Consider the following 14,218-nt stretch of genomic DNA (forward strand, 5'->3'; position numbering starts at 1 on the left):
CAGGATTATTTATTTAAAATTCAGAGTCGCCACTTGGGATAATTTATAGTGTCCCAAGTCACCGGTTCAAATCCCGAATCGAGGAAAAGATTGACTCTGTTTAACAGTCCGCGAACCAAAAATCCTAGTAAGGAATTCTGTTAACCCGGGAGAAGGTGTTAGTCACTCCCGAGTTCCATGGCTCTAGCACGGTCGCTCAACTGTTATATTCGACTTAATTATCTGATTTTAAACAATTATGAACCTATGCGCAAATTTTAACTTTTATAACCGCTTTTGTTCCATTAATTTTAAGAAAAAATTCAACGTTATCAAAAATACGTCTTGAACCACGTCACATAAATACACCCATGGTCCGCAACATATTTTATCTAACATTGTTGAGACTTGGATTTGGGTCACATAAATGCGCACTCGAATTAGGATTACGTATCACAACTATGTCACGGGAACCGTACCCGTAGCTATGATAGTTTTATTATAATGCGCCTAAAACAACTAGCGCATCTAAATTATTTTCCTAATCTTTGAGATTGTTGGGATTCAAAATTTATGAACAAGATATTATTGGGGCAAAGGGCTAGCTAACATGATCTATTACTTGGCCCAAATTCCTTATGGTTCAAGACCCACCTTATGACCCATTTTTATTCCTTGCCAAGAAAGAAACAACTCCAATTTTCCATCTACCCAATTAAAAGCAATTATTCAAGAACCAAGATTATGCACATCACAATCGAAATACAAACTAATTAAAACAATTTAATTGAAAACTAAGACATGCCACTCAAACAACGTAGAAACAAAAATCAAACAACACGCGCACCGAGCTATCATAGCACAATAAAATGCGAATGGAAATTGAGGAATGAACCTTTTATTGATGAACCAATCTGAAAATTGCAAGTCAATTGGGCTAAACAAAGCAACAATTCTTGAACCGAAATACCGAAATTACAAACCGGAACCTCGAATCGATGTCAGAATCAACCTCAGTGTGCGACTGAACACTGACGCCATACCTCAGACCAAGTAAACTTTACATCATCGCCTATCTGAAACTTCCAACTTCGACGACAATGGCCTTACAACAAATTATGCAAATTTCACCATTGTATAGAACAAGATTATATGAACCTGTGCCAGTGAGAATCTCTACAAACAAATAGCTCTCATTAAACAGCTCACTCTAGTTCCTTTCTCTAGGTGTATGCGTGAGTCTATTTTTGTGGATGGTAAAATTTTTGCAGCAATTGAAGTTGAACTTTCTTGGTATTCAGGGAAATGAATTTCGAATCTTGATGTAGGACTTGGAATCTTTTTTAGGTCGGTATGGATTTTGAAATCCGAGATGTGATTGCATGTCAGGAATTCGCCGCTTTCATTGGAGTGTAGGTCTTAGGCGTAGGTCTCTTTCCTTTTTCTTTGTAATTTTTTTCTGATTTGATGAAGAACGAAAAAGAGGAGCTGTTTGCTTCTCTGATGAAAAGGGTCTATGGCGCCGTTTTTCTTTTTGTGTAGTCTAGGTATTGGAGATGAAAACTTAGGGTAGAGCTTCTATAATTGGGTATTTTATATGGAAGTGGAAAATGATGATGGCCATTGGATTAGAAGGAAATAGATGACTAGGATTAAATCTTGCACCTAAATGGGCTAATGGGTTGGGAAGAATGGGCTAAGGGTAATTGGGTTGGACCATGTCTTTTTGTGTCTCAATTTAGGCTAAGAAGACTCCAAAAATTATTATTTAAAACCATAGCTAAATTCCCATAATATAAAATAACTATACTACATGATCCAAAAATAAATTCTAATTAATTAAACTAAACTATATTAGAACATGAAACTATTATATATATTCTTTTTGTATTTTTTTCAAGATTAAATAATGGTAAAATTAAGGTACTATTTTTGTATTTTTTTTTACTTTATGAAAGGTACATAAAATAAAATATTTTTTGTAATTTTCATTTTTTTGTAATAAAATAAAGTAAAATAGTAAAAATGAGTTGAAATAGCTATATTAGGCCTAAATTAAATATTTATATGCTAAAATATGAAAAATCTTGGGGAGGGTCAAAAATCACATGTCTACAATATATATATATATATATATATATATATATATATGTGTGTGTGTGTGTGTGTGTGTGTGTGTGTGTGTGTGTGTGATATATATATAATTAATATTTGCTTATATAAGGTGTATATATATAATATTAATGAAGAACACTTGATCCAATTTTGATTGGACATGGAATTCCATGAAGGAATTCCTACGGCAAAATTTCAATTCAAACTCTTCAAGATCTTGGAAGATTCATCCCATTAGAATGAGATATATTTTTTAATGGAAAACTTTTATAAAGTTAATAAAGGAAGTTTGTCATAATCATCCCACTTAGAATGAGATATATTTTTCAATGGAAAACTTTTATAAAGTTAATAAAGGAAGTTAGAATGGGATATATTTTTCAATGGATTCAATTTTTATATTAAAAGACTTACTCTTGATTTAGAATCGGATGACATTCAATTGTAGTAGCAAAAACTTTCCATTCTTCCCCCTTTTTAGCTTCCATTTTTGAAGTGAAAATAACAGGTTTGAGAAGCCATAAAATCAAGAGACAAACATTCTTGACAATAAGAGTTCTTGTCGTGTAACATTGAGTTGAGATTTTTGAGAAAAATTTCAACACAATATTTTGTTCACGGGTTTCATTGATCAAAGAGTTGATAGCAAAGATCGGTCTCGGCGTTGATACGCATAGAGTCTTCGCAGAATCGAAGAAATTTTTTGAAACAAGGCTCTCTTCACCGGGTACGTCTTAGATCCGATCTTTGACATGTAAATAAATTTTAAACACGAAAAGTTCTGCCTAGGATTGTTATTGTCTTCCGTTGCGTGTTATGAACACCTATATGCGATCCTACACTAAGCTCCCGGCACAGGGTTTGGGGAAGGGTCGGACCACAAGGGTCTATTGTATGCAGCCTTACTGTGCATTTCTGCAAGAGGTTGTTCGACTTGAATCCGTGATGTCTTGGTCACATGGCAACAACTTATTCAGTTACGCCAAGGCTCCCCTGAAGTTTTGTACAAAATTGAATCCATTAAATTTGAATCTTGAATTGAATCCATTAAATTTAAATCTTGAATTCAACTCTGCTCGAAAGGATGGTTCATGTACGACAGTGCGAGTATTATCTAGTCAATTGGATGATTGCTCGAGGGAGGTCGTTAGTCAAGAAACTATTCGTTCCAATCAATTGTTGGCGAGGACGCACTCAGAATCCGACTCAAGAAACTATGCGACAATATTAGTCATTGCAATATTTAAGTAGTCCCAATAGCTGCCAAAATATCACCAAGTAAATCGCTAGCCTGTCAACTGGGATAACAATCTTCAATTTGAATCGCCCCCATCTCCTCAAAGAATGAAGTAAAAAAGACAAAACAGAAAAACGAAACAAAAAGAAAAGAGAAAGCCCTTCTAACTTCGGTGCTGACCCACCTTATATCATTTAATGGTTCACTCCTTTTCTTTTTTCTAGTTGGCACATCCATAGATCTCACATGACTTCTAAAAATTGTCTAAGGACCTATTAATGACGAATATCATACATTTAAAACATAATTATAATTGGCGCAATTAAATTGCCGGGGACCAAATTACAATTCGATTATAAATTAAGGATCGAGACGTGATTTACTCTTAACATTTTCCATGAGGGTCGGCCGGCCTTTAAAAAGAAGGGAAAAGAGGATAAAATTATAAATTGTTATTTCGTGCGATCAACATGAGGTTTCAGGATCAACTCCTAATGGAAGCAAAAAGATTTTGATAGTTTTTTTCTTATTCGTTCAAGCTTTGATAAATAAAGTTATTGATACATGTGTTGGTGGGAGATAACATATACCCGTTAAAATTATCTGAGATGTGCATAAATCAACCCTAACACTATGCTTATAAAATAAATTATGTTTGATCAAGTCAATATTCCGAAGAAGATATAGAGGTACATTAATAAGGAGGAGGGTCGGTGGTGAAAGGAGTTGGCTTTCTAGTTTGTAGGTGATGGGTGGTCATGGGGTAATAAATACAAGGAGGTATCTTTAAGTGCTCCTTCATTTGAAATTTTTTACTCACATAAATTATACTTTCACTACCTTGTATTGACCTTGAGTGATGTATGATGAAGCACGAAACCTCTCTAATTTGTGACATAAAAATTGGAAATCCTTCATTTATCTCCTTTTTGTTTTTGCCTAACATCAGCTTGTCCCTCTAAAACTTGGAAAATGCACATGTAGATATAGACCCCGTCTAAATTTCCTCAATTTCACGCTCATTACTATATTAAATGAAGAATATTTACTGGCTTAATTAGCATCTATATGATATGACAATTATCCATTAATTCACTACAGATTGCATCTAAAAGAACTAGATTCAGGATATCCGAAATTTAAATTTAGGCTTCCCCGTCACGTAAAGATTGTTCCAGAATTTTAAATAAGTGAGTGTAAGTACACTATACCACCTTTGTCACAATGAATGCATATATAAATATATACACGACAAAAAAAAACTAGAAATAGCTATGAACTTCGTAGCTAACAGAAATTTTTGATATTTTGGCGTTAAATCGGATTAGTTACGATTTTTTTTTATATTTAGCTATAGAATTTATCCATCATTAATTTATTAGTAGTGATATCTTATAAAAAATAAAACTATATATGTAATTTGAGGTAATGATAGACTTAGGGGTGTACAAAGGAAACCGATAAACCGCACCAACCCAATCCGAGTCAAACCGAGAAAAAAAACCCGACTATGGGTTGGTTTGATTTGGTTTGGTGTTGGAAAAAAAAATCCGACCATAATTAGTTTGGTTTGATTTTTACTAAAGAAAGTCAAACCGAAACCAAACCAACCCGACATTACATATAAAGAAATTTTAGATATATTTAATATATAAATATACTTATTGTGATGTAATTTATAAATATTTCTTAAAAGATTTCATAATTTTATTTTTTGAGGTATTATTTCAAAGTTGGACTTAGAACTTTTGAATGTTCCAATAAGTTTTATAGCCATTAACATTAGTAAATTAAATAAAATAGTGCTAACAAAAGCTCAAACCAAAATCAAATCAATACTAATGCTAACAAAAGAAATTTAATTCAATACTACGAACGGGAATGTATTGAATATCTATTTTTTGTTTTGCAATAATTTAGATAAAATGTATAACCTATTTTTAGTTTTTCTTTAGCATTTAGTCATGTATTTATTACTCCCTTATTAGTCTACTTATTTTAGCATGACTTAGTACTCTTAGATTATGTTTATTTTTATTATGGTCTTTTAATTAGCAATATTTATATTACATAATTTTATTGTTGAATATTTTAGGATAATGTCATGACATATCTCATATTTTGTATTATTTTCTTGGAAAATACTTTATATAGTTGTATCTTACTAGGACTAAAGAAATATTTTGAGCATAATTTATATGTTTTGTTCTACGAAGATTTTACCAGAAAAAACCCGAAAACCCGAGAAAACCCGAGAAAAACCGAGAGTGAAAAACCCGAGTTTTATTGGTTTGGTTTGGTCTTTAGATTTAATAATCCGATACAATTGGTTTGGTTTGGTAATTGTAAAATCCGAACCAACTCGACTCATGTACACCCTTATGATAGTGAATGCAGTCGGCTGTAAAAGATTCAAAAAAATCTCTCTCTATACACTGTGTTTAGACTAATTTAATAAATTGAAGCAAAAAATAAATAAAAAATAGAAACATTAGTTGTCACATAAAAAGCAGAAGCAGAATCAGTTGAAATATTAAAGAGAACATTGCATCTTCATTAAAGCTAAATGAAGGAGCCTGCAAAAACACCTAATCCACCAATACAGCTATGCTTCCATAACAATATATATATATATATATATATATATATATATATATATATATATATATATATATATATATATGGAGGCTTAGTCGAAACATCGGCTGGAATGTTTTTAGTTTTGCAAAAAAAAAAAAAAAAGAATTAAATGACTAATTCATTCTTCTTTTTCTTCATTTTGCAGGTCAGGTTCAAATTCATCTCTTGACTACTTCAGGGACCTTATTTCTGAAATCTGGAAAGTAAATAGTTTATTACTCCCTCCGGTCCACCATAAGGGTCTGTTTGGAAAGTCATCGGGTAATTGAAATTGGTGTGATTACTAGGGTAGTAATTACACAACCTAATAATTACTCAGTTGTGTAATTACGACAACCTGTTTATTTGTCATAGTAACAGTGTAATTACAAGTTTACTATTTGGTTGCACAAGTATAATTACGCAATTAGATTAAATTTTAAATGAAGTAATTATCAAAACTAAAAGTTAATATAATAAATATATGCCTATACATTTTTATAAGTATAAATGATATTATATTTGGTATTTAAGATATATATTTTTTCGTGAATATACATTAATTAGTAATCATATATTTATAACTAATATTGTAAAAATAATTTATATATGTTCCAACTTAATAATATTTAGTTTAGATACTTACAAAAACTAAAAACATATTTTATAAGAACATCATGGAATTCATGTTTGATCAAATAAATTAATATTTATAAATATAATGTCATAACATTATTCAAATGTTTGACAAAACTAATTTATCAATTCTAACTAAAAAAATAAACAAAATGCGATGTGAGTCAATACTACTAAAACAAGTAAATTGAAATCATGAATATGACACAATTTAAAAATTCAAAAAAAAAAATAGTTTAACATATGTCAAATTCCAACATAATAATGGTAAACTCCGCTACAACTTAAGATTAGGAAACATAATAAGTTTATAACCACATTCAACAAAGAAATTCCACTTTAATTGCATCACTCATTATATGCCAAGTTTGTTAATGACTCATTAGTCCTAATATTAGCAGGTGTAGTTTCAAGAAATAGAATAATAAAATAAATAATAAATAAAAATAAGCAATTAATGGAATCATAAGAAGTAAAGATAGATAAATAATATACAAAGAAAAATAAATTTTAAAATTTCAAAAGAATTTAAAAAGTAAAAGTAAGATAATAGAAATAAAAAGTTATAAAGAAAAGAAATTAAAATAAAAACAAAAAGAAAAGAAACTAAAAAGCAACCCTGTAATTACACAGTGTAATTATCATCAATTCTCACATCCCCGTGAGAATTGGAGAGTGTAATTGCATTCCTCCAATTATACCCAATTCCATATTGACCAAGTAATTAGTTGGCCAAACAAACATGCCAAACTGTGTAATTACATACAATTACACCCAAATCCAATTCCGAGATGGCTTTCCAAACAGGCTCTAAGTGACCAATTTGCCTTGGGCACACCCGTTAAGGAAATACTAAAATCTAGACAAAAATTGTTAGTCTGACTAAACTACCCTTAATTAAATGTTGCATCATAATTTAATGTTAGGAGTAAAAGACTTTTTAGGGATACATACATAAGGGTAAGTTTGGAAAAACAATTGAATTTTTTCTTGATTATATAAATGGACACTTATTTTGGACCAAAATAAAAAGGCAAATTGATCACTTATTGTGGACCGGAGAAAGTAAGAGCTAATTAATTTTGTTATACCAGAAACTTTCTAGAATTTAAGATACGCAAAATCTTATGGTATGTTATATGCAATTGGCTACATTGAATCTTATTGTTACAATATAATTCAGAAAAGGAGTAGGTCAAATCATCTCTTTCGTGTGTAGCAAAAATTATATGCTACATTCTCTAGCTCATGAACTGTGTAAAAGATAGTTTCATAAAATTTGGTGCTTCTCCTAGATTAAAGGTGAGTATTCTGATGGGTAAGCGAAGCTCATAAGTTAATAATGATTACAACTAACAGCCTGTTTGGATGGTTGTTACCTATTATATTATGTTATTGTTACATAAATTTTATTGTATTATATCGTTAAATCCGTCGTTACGTAACGAAGAAATGCGTCACTTTATGTAACGATTGATTTGGTGTGGTTGCGTTATGGTCGTGTATTATCATGAAACAACAGCAAACGATACAAACATCCAAACAAAGCTATAAGGGAATGAATTTTTCCAGAATCAATTTACTTCAATCTAACTAACAAAATTCCAACAACAGATATTTTCCAAATATTACATATTTTTAGGTATACTTACATTAGAGAAGAATAAATCCTGTTTCTTTTTTAATTGTTTGATTCGAAGAGGTGGTTATATATGCAGATTTAGTGGTTGCATTTTTCAATCGGTGGTGTACGTTCACTTAGCCAAAATTTTGGGGTTTCAACAATTTTTTAGCTATAAATAGGAAGCCAAATTCTATGGAGTAAAACAAGGGTTGAAGAAAAATAATAAAAGTTTACTAAGAGGTTCAACCACCACCCAACTTTTCTTCTTATTTTCAGAGTCTCGGGGGGCAATGTTTTTAATGTAACAATGAATTCATTGATCTGTTACCAGTAATTACGTGTCTAGATCCTCAGCCTCTTTATTTATCTATCTTCCTATTCTCTCCCACCAAATTTTGAGAAAAAAAAGAAGCCATTCTCACACGCTTTCCTCAAATAATCCTCTAGTCAAAAACTCAATCTCATTGGTCTTTTTCTTTTTCATTAGCCATAGCCATTTGGAAATAATCAAAATCCAAGAACAAAGGAGAACAAGCTCAAGATTTTAGTGGCATTGGCACTTTGGGTGCCTCGCCATTGTAAAAACACAGGCTAACGACAATCTTAAAATTAAACTCATGGCCGCGTTTAAAGAAAATGCTAGATCAAGCCTTATACTAGCAGGGAAAGTGTTAAATGAAGCCATCAGTTTCCTTGTTTTCACTGTTCTCGACATTCTTGATTTCCTTCTCTGTTACACATACAAAGTCATTGATTTCATTATTGAAGCAGAGTGGAAGCCTTGTTATTGTTCTTCAACAAAAGAAGCTATAACGAGCAGTGGTACAATCTTGGTGTCTGAACAAGGAGAATCAAAGATTGTGTGCCTGACTTCTTCTAGCAAGCTGCATCTTGAAGAAATTTCAGACACTCTTTACACTCGGCCTTCGTTAGTATCCGAAGTGTCGAAATCTACAGTGAATGAGCTAAAGCGACGTAAATTGGACAATGCTGCTGTTATACAACAGTCTTGTGAGAGGTTGAAAAATGGAAGTGTACGTTCAACTTTCACTGTTAATTCCACCATTGTGGAAATGCTTCAAGGCAAAATTGGTGGGCAGAAATCTCATGATCTTAATCCTAGATGGTCGGATTGTGATTGTAAAACTTGTAATTCTTGGTCATCTTCTAGCAAAGATTCACTTTTTGTCCGAGTTGATGGTTCCAAAGGTATACCAAAATAAGTTTACAGCTTCTATTTCTTAATTTTTATTCATGTTTTTGTTTTGTTTGGTTTAATTAACACCTTTTGAATATAATCAGAGAACGTGCAAGAGGATGTAATCTTCATTCATGGGTTCATATCATCATCGGCATTTTGGACAGAGACACTATTTCCAAACTTTTCAAAGGCAGCAAAATCAAAGTATAGGTTATTTGCAGTGGATTTGCTAGGATTTGGAAGAAGTCCAAAGCCAAATGATTCACTTTACACCATAAGAGAACATCTAGACATGATTGAGAAATCAGTTTTAGAGCCATACAAAGTGAAATCTTTCCACATTGTGGCACATTCCTTGGGGTGTATTTTGGCTCTAGCATTAGCTGTAAAGTATCCTGGCTCAGTCAAATCCCTCACTTTAATTGCACCGGTAAGCAGCTACCTGTTTTCAACATGTGACCAATTAATTATTAGAAAAACGATGGGATCTTTATACAAATAGTCGGACATATTTACTGTTTACTTTTCCTAATCAGTATACTTAGATAGTACACTTATTATACATATATTACTATTTTTGGTTCAAGTGATTGAATTAGTGATTATTTAGGTTAACTACTTTATTTTATTTTTCCTTGTGATGACATTTATTATGACAAAAATGACAGCCATATTTTCCAGCACCAAAGGGAGAACAAGCTACGCAATATATGATGAGAAGAGTAGCGCCAAGGCGAGTATGGCCACCGATTGCCTTTGGTTCGTCTATAGCATGTTGGTATGAACACGTAAGCAGAACCATTTGCCTTGTCATCTGCAAAAATCATCGTCTGTGGGAGTTTCTCACCAAACTTATTACCAGAAACAGGTGTGTTTTGCAAACATTTTCCTACCCACATTTACTTCTTGCTTTGTTCCACTTTATGCCCTGTCTCCTCTATACTTTGATTAGGTTTTATTGTCCAAACTACCTCAATTAACTATGACTTTATTATTGTATTTAAATGCATTTATATGAGGTCAAAAAATGGTCTCTCTATTTTCCAACATATAGATAGCGAAACAAAAGCAACTAGAATACGTGTTTGAATTTGCCTAAGCAAATATAGTGACCATATTCCTAGCAATGTTTCACGTTTAATTAGTTGAATTTGCATACATGGCAATTCATATTGTAAAAAAGTCATTTAACATGTCGAAATAACTTACTACCGGGGCTTCTGAAATGGTTGATTTTGTTATGCAGTCAAATCTCTCTATAACAGCCATATTTGTTTCGATATTTTTTGGCTGTTATAGTGAGGTGATGTTATAAAGGACATATATTATAACATAACATAAAAATCGGTTCTGAAAAAACTTGACTTTTATACATAGTGAATGGTTCTTATATAAAGATGTTGTTATAGAGATATCTAATTGTATGTCAATTTAGAATCATGGAAATGAACATACCAATTACCAACTGTATGCATAATTTTGGACCACACAAGAATTAAGCTATGATACTCGTAGTGCAACTATATTCAGCGGCTCCATATTGAGCTAAGAATCATTAAGGCTAAGAAATAAATTTATTTGGTGCGTGCTCCTTCTAATGAGATTACACTAATCAAAGTTCCAAAATCTAGAAACTTATTTATCATAGTCCCTACTCCCTTGACTATATATCCTTCACAATTTTTCTGTCATATCTTTTCCCTGTCCACCGTCTTTTTTCTTCTTTTAAGTACACAATTGGAGGATTGAGTTTTTCCAATCCACGTCATTTAAGTTAGTCACATGGCGCACCAAGTAGCTTTGTGTTAGGTCGTAATTTTAGGTCTATGGTTGAGGTATGCAGAGACCTATGCATATATAATGGCCCATTATTATGTGGACATTCATTTCAAACTTTAATACATAAATATGTCCTCAATGGGAAAAAATGAAGAGATAATGGAGTATTTTATTTCCTTCCACGTAACATGTACCAATTTTCTCACCATATTGATTTTAGTATACGTGTATCAGAGGCGAATCAAGAATTTTTAATTTATGGGTTCTGCACTATAATTCTTTTTACTTACTGAGTTTTAGATACACTATTTATACATATTTAATAAATTTTTTAATACAAATATAAGGTTTGGTCCAAAGTTATTGGGTTCTATCGAACCCGTAACTATAAGGCTACCTTCGCCCCTAACAATAGGATACTATTCTAACAAAGAAATACTAAAGGGCCTTCAATATTTGCATTAAAGAATATGAACAGTAATCATCGGCGCTCTTCATGTAGTTTTCCATTGCTGTAATAAATGTTTGTGCATCAAAGATCCAGAGAAAATGATACAATGGGGTTTTCTTTATTAACTCAAACAACGACCAACCAACTGCATCTACTGCTCCAACCTTTTCTTCCTTTCTCATAATTATTTCTCGATTTATTTTTGGTTGGTTTAGCAGCTAGCAGCATCTCTTAATTATTATCTCAATTACTCAGTTTGTATACGTTCCAAATAATAACGTAGAAGGACTATGAAAGAACAGTGACAAAGTTGTGTGGTTCAAACACCCAGTCCTTGAATTTGGTGAAGACCAAGAACAAAGGACGAAACGTATACATTTAATAGTCAAATCTTGTTGAGAAATTAGACACTTACGTATCTATTACAGTAGTAAATAATTTTGAAATTAATACAGTGACGATAAAAATATTTTTTCACTACCTGCATATATATAGTTCTACGTTCTACCTGTTGTAACATGTCACTTGCCATGTTACATAGGCATCTATCCATGCTTGTTATAGCAACTTACGTGTAAAAAAAAAAATGCGGGGTGGGGATGGTTGAAATTTTGCGGCTTAAGCTCCAACCTGCACTGCACCTGTCCCGCCCCGCCCCCCATTGCCATCCGTATGTAAAAGTTCGTTGTATTGTTAGTGTATAGAAGTTAAATTCGCTAGTAGAATCTGACGGAATATTGAATGCAGGATTAAGACATATTTAATAGAGGGGTTCTGCTGCCACACACACAACGCAGCATGGCATACACTACACAACATAATATGTGGAACTGCTGGAAAAATAGAAGGATACTTAGACATCGTGAGGAACAGGCTAAAATGCGAAGTCACTGTATTCCACGGCGAAGACGACGAGCTAATTCCGGTGGAATGCAGCTACAATGTACAGTCAAGAATTCCTCGTGCTCATGTTAAGGTGGTCGAGAAGAAAGATCACATCACCATTGTTGTCGGCAGACAAAGATCTTTTGCCAGAGAACTTGAGGAAATTTGGAGAAATTCAACAGGCTAAGTTTAATTCTCAACTTGTTTGATGACACGAAGAAGTTCAAGAATTAATGTGCATTCCCCACCATCATTTTTATCACCAAAAGTAAAAAAGTTCTATCCTATTTCAAATATTTGGACAAAATGAAAGTCTGATTGGGCTAGTTTACTTTTTCTTTTCTTTTTTATTTTTTATTTTAATTTCTTTGAATTTGTATGTGGAAATGCAAGCTGAATGTTTAGATAGTCTAGTATAAATATCACCAAAAAATGATAATGGGATGTGATAATCAACGATTATATTAAGAGCAATGAATAGTCGAAAGTTTTATATTTATTTATTCTTTTGCTTTTACTTATATTCCATCTTATTTTTGAATGATAGTTCAAGTATTTGGCATATTAATTACTTCGTCCTAATTAGCACCGTTCTAATTTTGAGAGTCAAACGGGTTCTTCTTTCCAAGATTTCTTTATGTCTTTTAAATATTTTGAATTACTCTCTCCGGTTCACAATAAGTGACCAATTTATATTTTTTATTTTAGTTCAAAATAAGTGTCCATTTACATAATCAAGAAGGAATTAATTTTATTTTCCAAAATTTGCCCTTATTTACATATTCCAATGTGCCAAAATAATAAATAATTAAGGCTAATTTAGTAAATCATTTTTTCTATAGGAGCTCGTATTTCCTTAATGGGCATGACAAAGATAAAATGATCACTTATTGTGGATCGGATGGAGTATTAATTATTGTGACTTATTGAATTTTTTTAGTAGTTTCTAAATATGTAAATTTAATTTAAAAAATATAAAGATTCTATATTTGAACTTAAGGTCAAATTAAATTTAAAAGTTTGACTCTCAAAATTTGAAAGATACGACATAAATTGCAACAGAAGGAATACATTGCATTATCCCCCGTCTAGTTTTAGACTGTAATATAGACGACTCAATTCGTTTTATAAAAGCCAAAATGATTATAATCAACAATAATGGGAAACAGGGTGTAATGTTTTAGTAATATTTTGAAGGAACATTTTCTTATCAACTCAATATGATCAGTCATGCCAAAATAATTCTAATAACCCCTCCATCGCATTTTATGTATTATTACTTTAGTTAGTCGTTTCAAAACAAAACAAAAAACAATACCTTATATATTTAAAACTAACTTAACTTTAATATTTCATTTGGTATCGTTAATGATATGGTTTTATGCTGCACAAGATATCATAATAGGCTTAAAATCACAAATTTATTAGTTTTCCTTTTAAAAAAAATTTTAATTACGAACTAGTAGCTGACTTGATTTTCTTTTTATAAGATAAGACAAAGAAGCCAAAGATCAACTCGAAAGCACCTACATCTATTAGATGCGACATTTGTCTAACAATCAAGAAAGGTTCTTGAGGAGGAGAGACTCAAAATATTACTATCAAAGTCACTATGTTTGTACTCCCTCCGTTCACAATAAATGACCAATTTGCTTTAGGCACACCCATTAAGAAAATACTAAATTCTAGATA

At 31.9% G+C, this 14,218-nt stretch overlaps 1 protein-coding gene across 1 annotated transcript; it reads left to right on the forward strand.

The window, feature by feature from the left end:
- Window positions 1-8,414: 8,414 nt before the first annotated feature.
- LOC104233134 (probable lysophospholipase BODYGUARD 3) lies at window positions 8,415-13,025 on the forward strand. Its single transcript, XM_009786459.2, has 4 exons — window positions 8,415-9,419; window positions 9,513-9,841; window positions 10,080-10,279; window positions 12,389-13,025. The coding sequence occupies exons 1-4, from the start codon at window positions 8,828-8,830 to the stop codon at window positions 12,711-12,713; spliced, it is 1,446 nt and encodes a 481-aa protein (XP_009784761.1). The 5' UTR covers window positions 8,415-8,827; the 3' UTR covers window positions 12,714-13,025.
- The last annotated feature ends 1,193 nt before the right edge of the window (window positions 13,026-14,218 follow it).

The sequence above is a fragment of the Nicotiana sylvestris genome, chromosome 8 (assembly GCF_000393655.2).
Source record: "Nicotiana sylvestris chromosome 8, ASM39365v2, whole genome shotgun sequence".
In the NCBI taxonomy this organism is placed as follows: domain Eukaryota; kingdom Viridiplantae; phylum Streptophyta; class Magnoliopsida; order Solanales; family Solanaceae; genus Nicotiana; species Nicotiana sylvestris.

What these genes read in the sequence shown, in the direction of transcription:
- LOC104233134 (XM_009786459.2), top strand. Translation starts at nt 8,828, where the DNA reads ATGGCCGCGTTTAAAGAAAATGCTAGATCAAGCCTTATACTAGCAGGG. An exon ending in CCCTCACTTTAATTGCACCG is followed by an intron (nt 9,842 to 10,079) that starts GTAAGCAGCTAC and finishes CAAAAATGACAG; the next exon opens with CCATATTTTCCAGCACCAAA. An exon ending in AAACTTATTACCAGAAACAG is followed by an intron (nt 10,280 to 12,388) that starts GTGTGTTTTGCA and finishes TATTGAATGCAG; the next exon opens with GATTAAGACATATTTAATAG.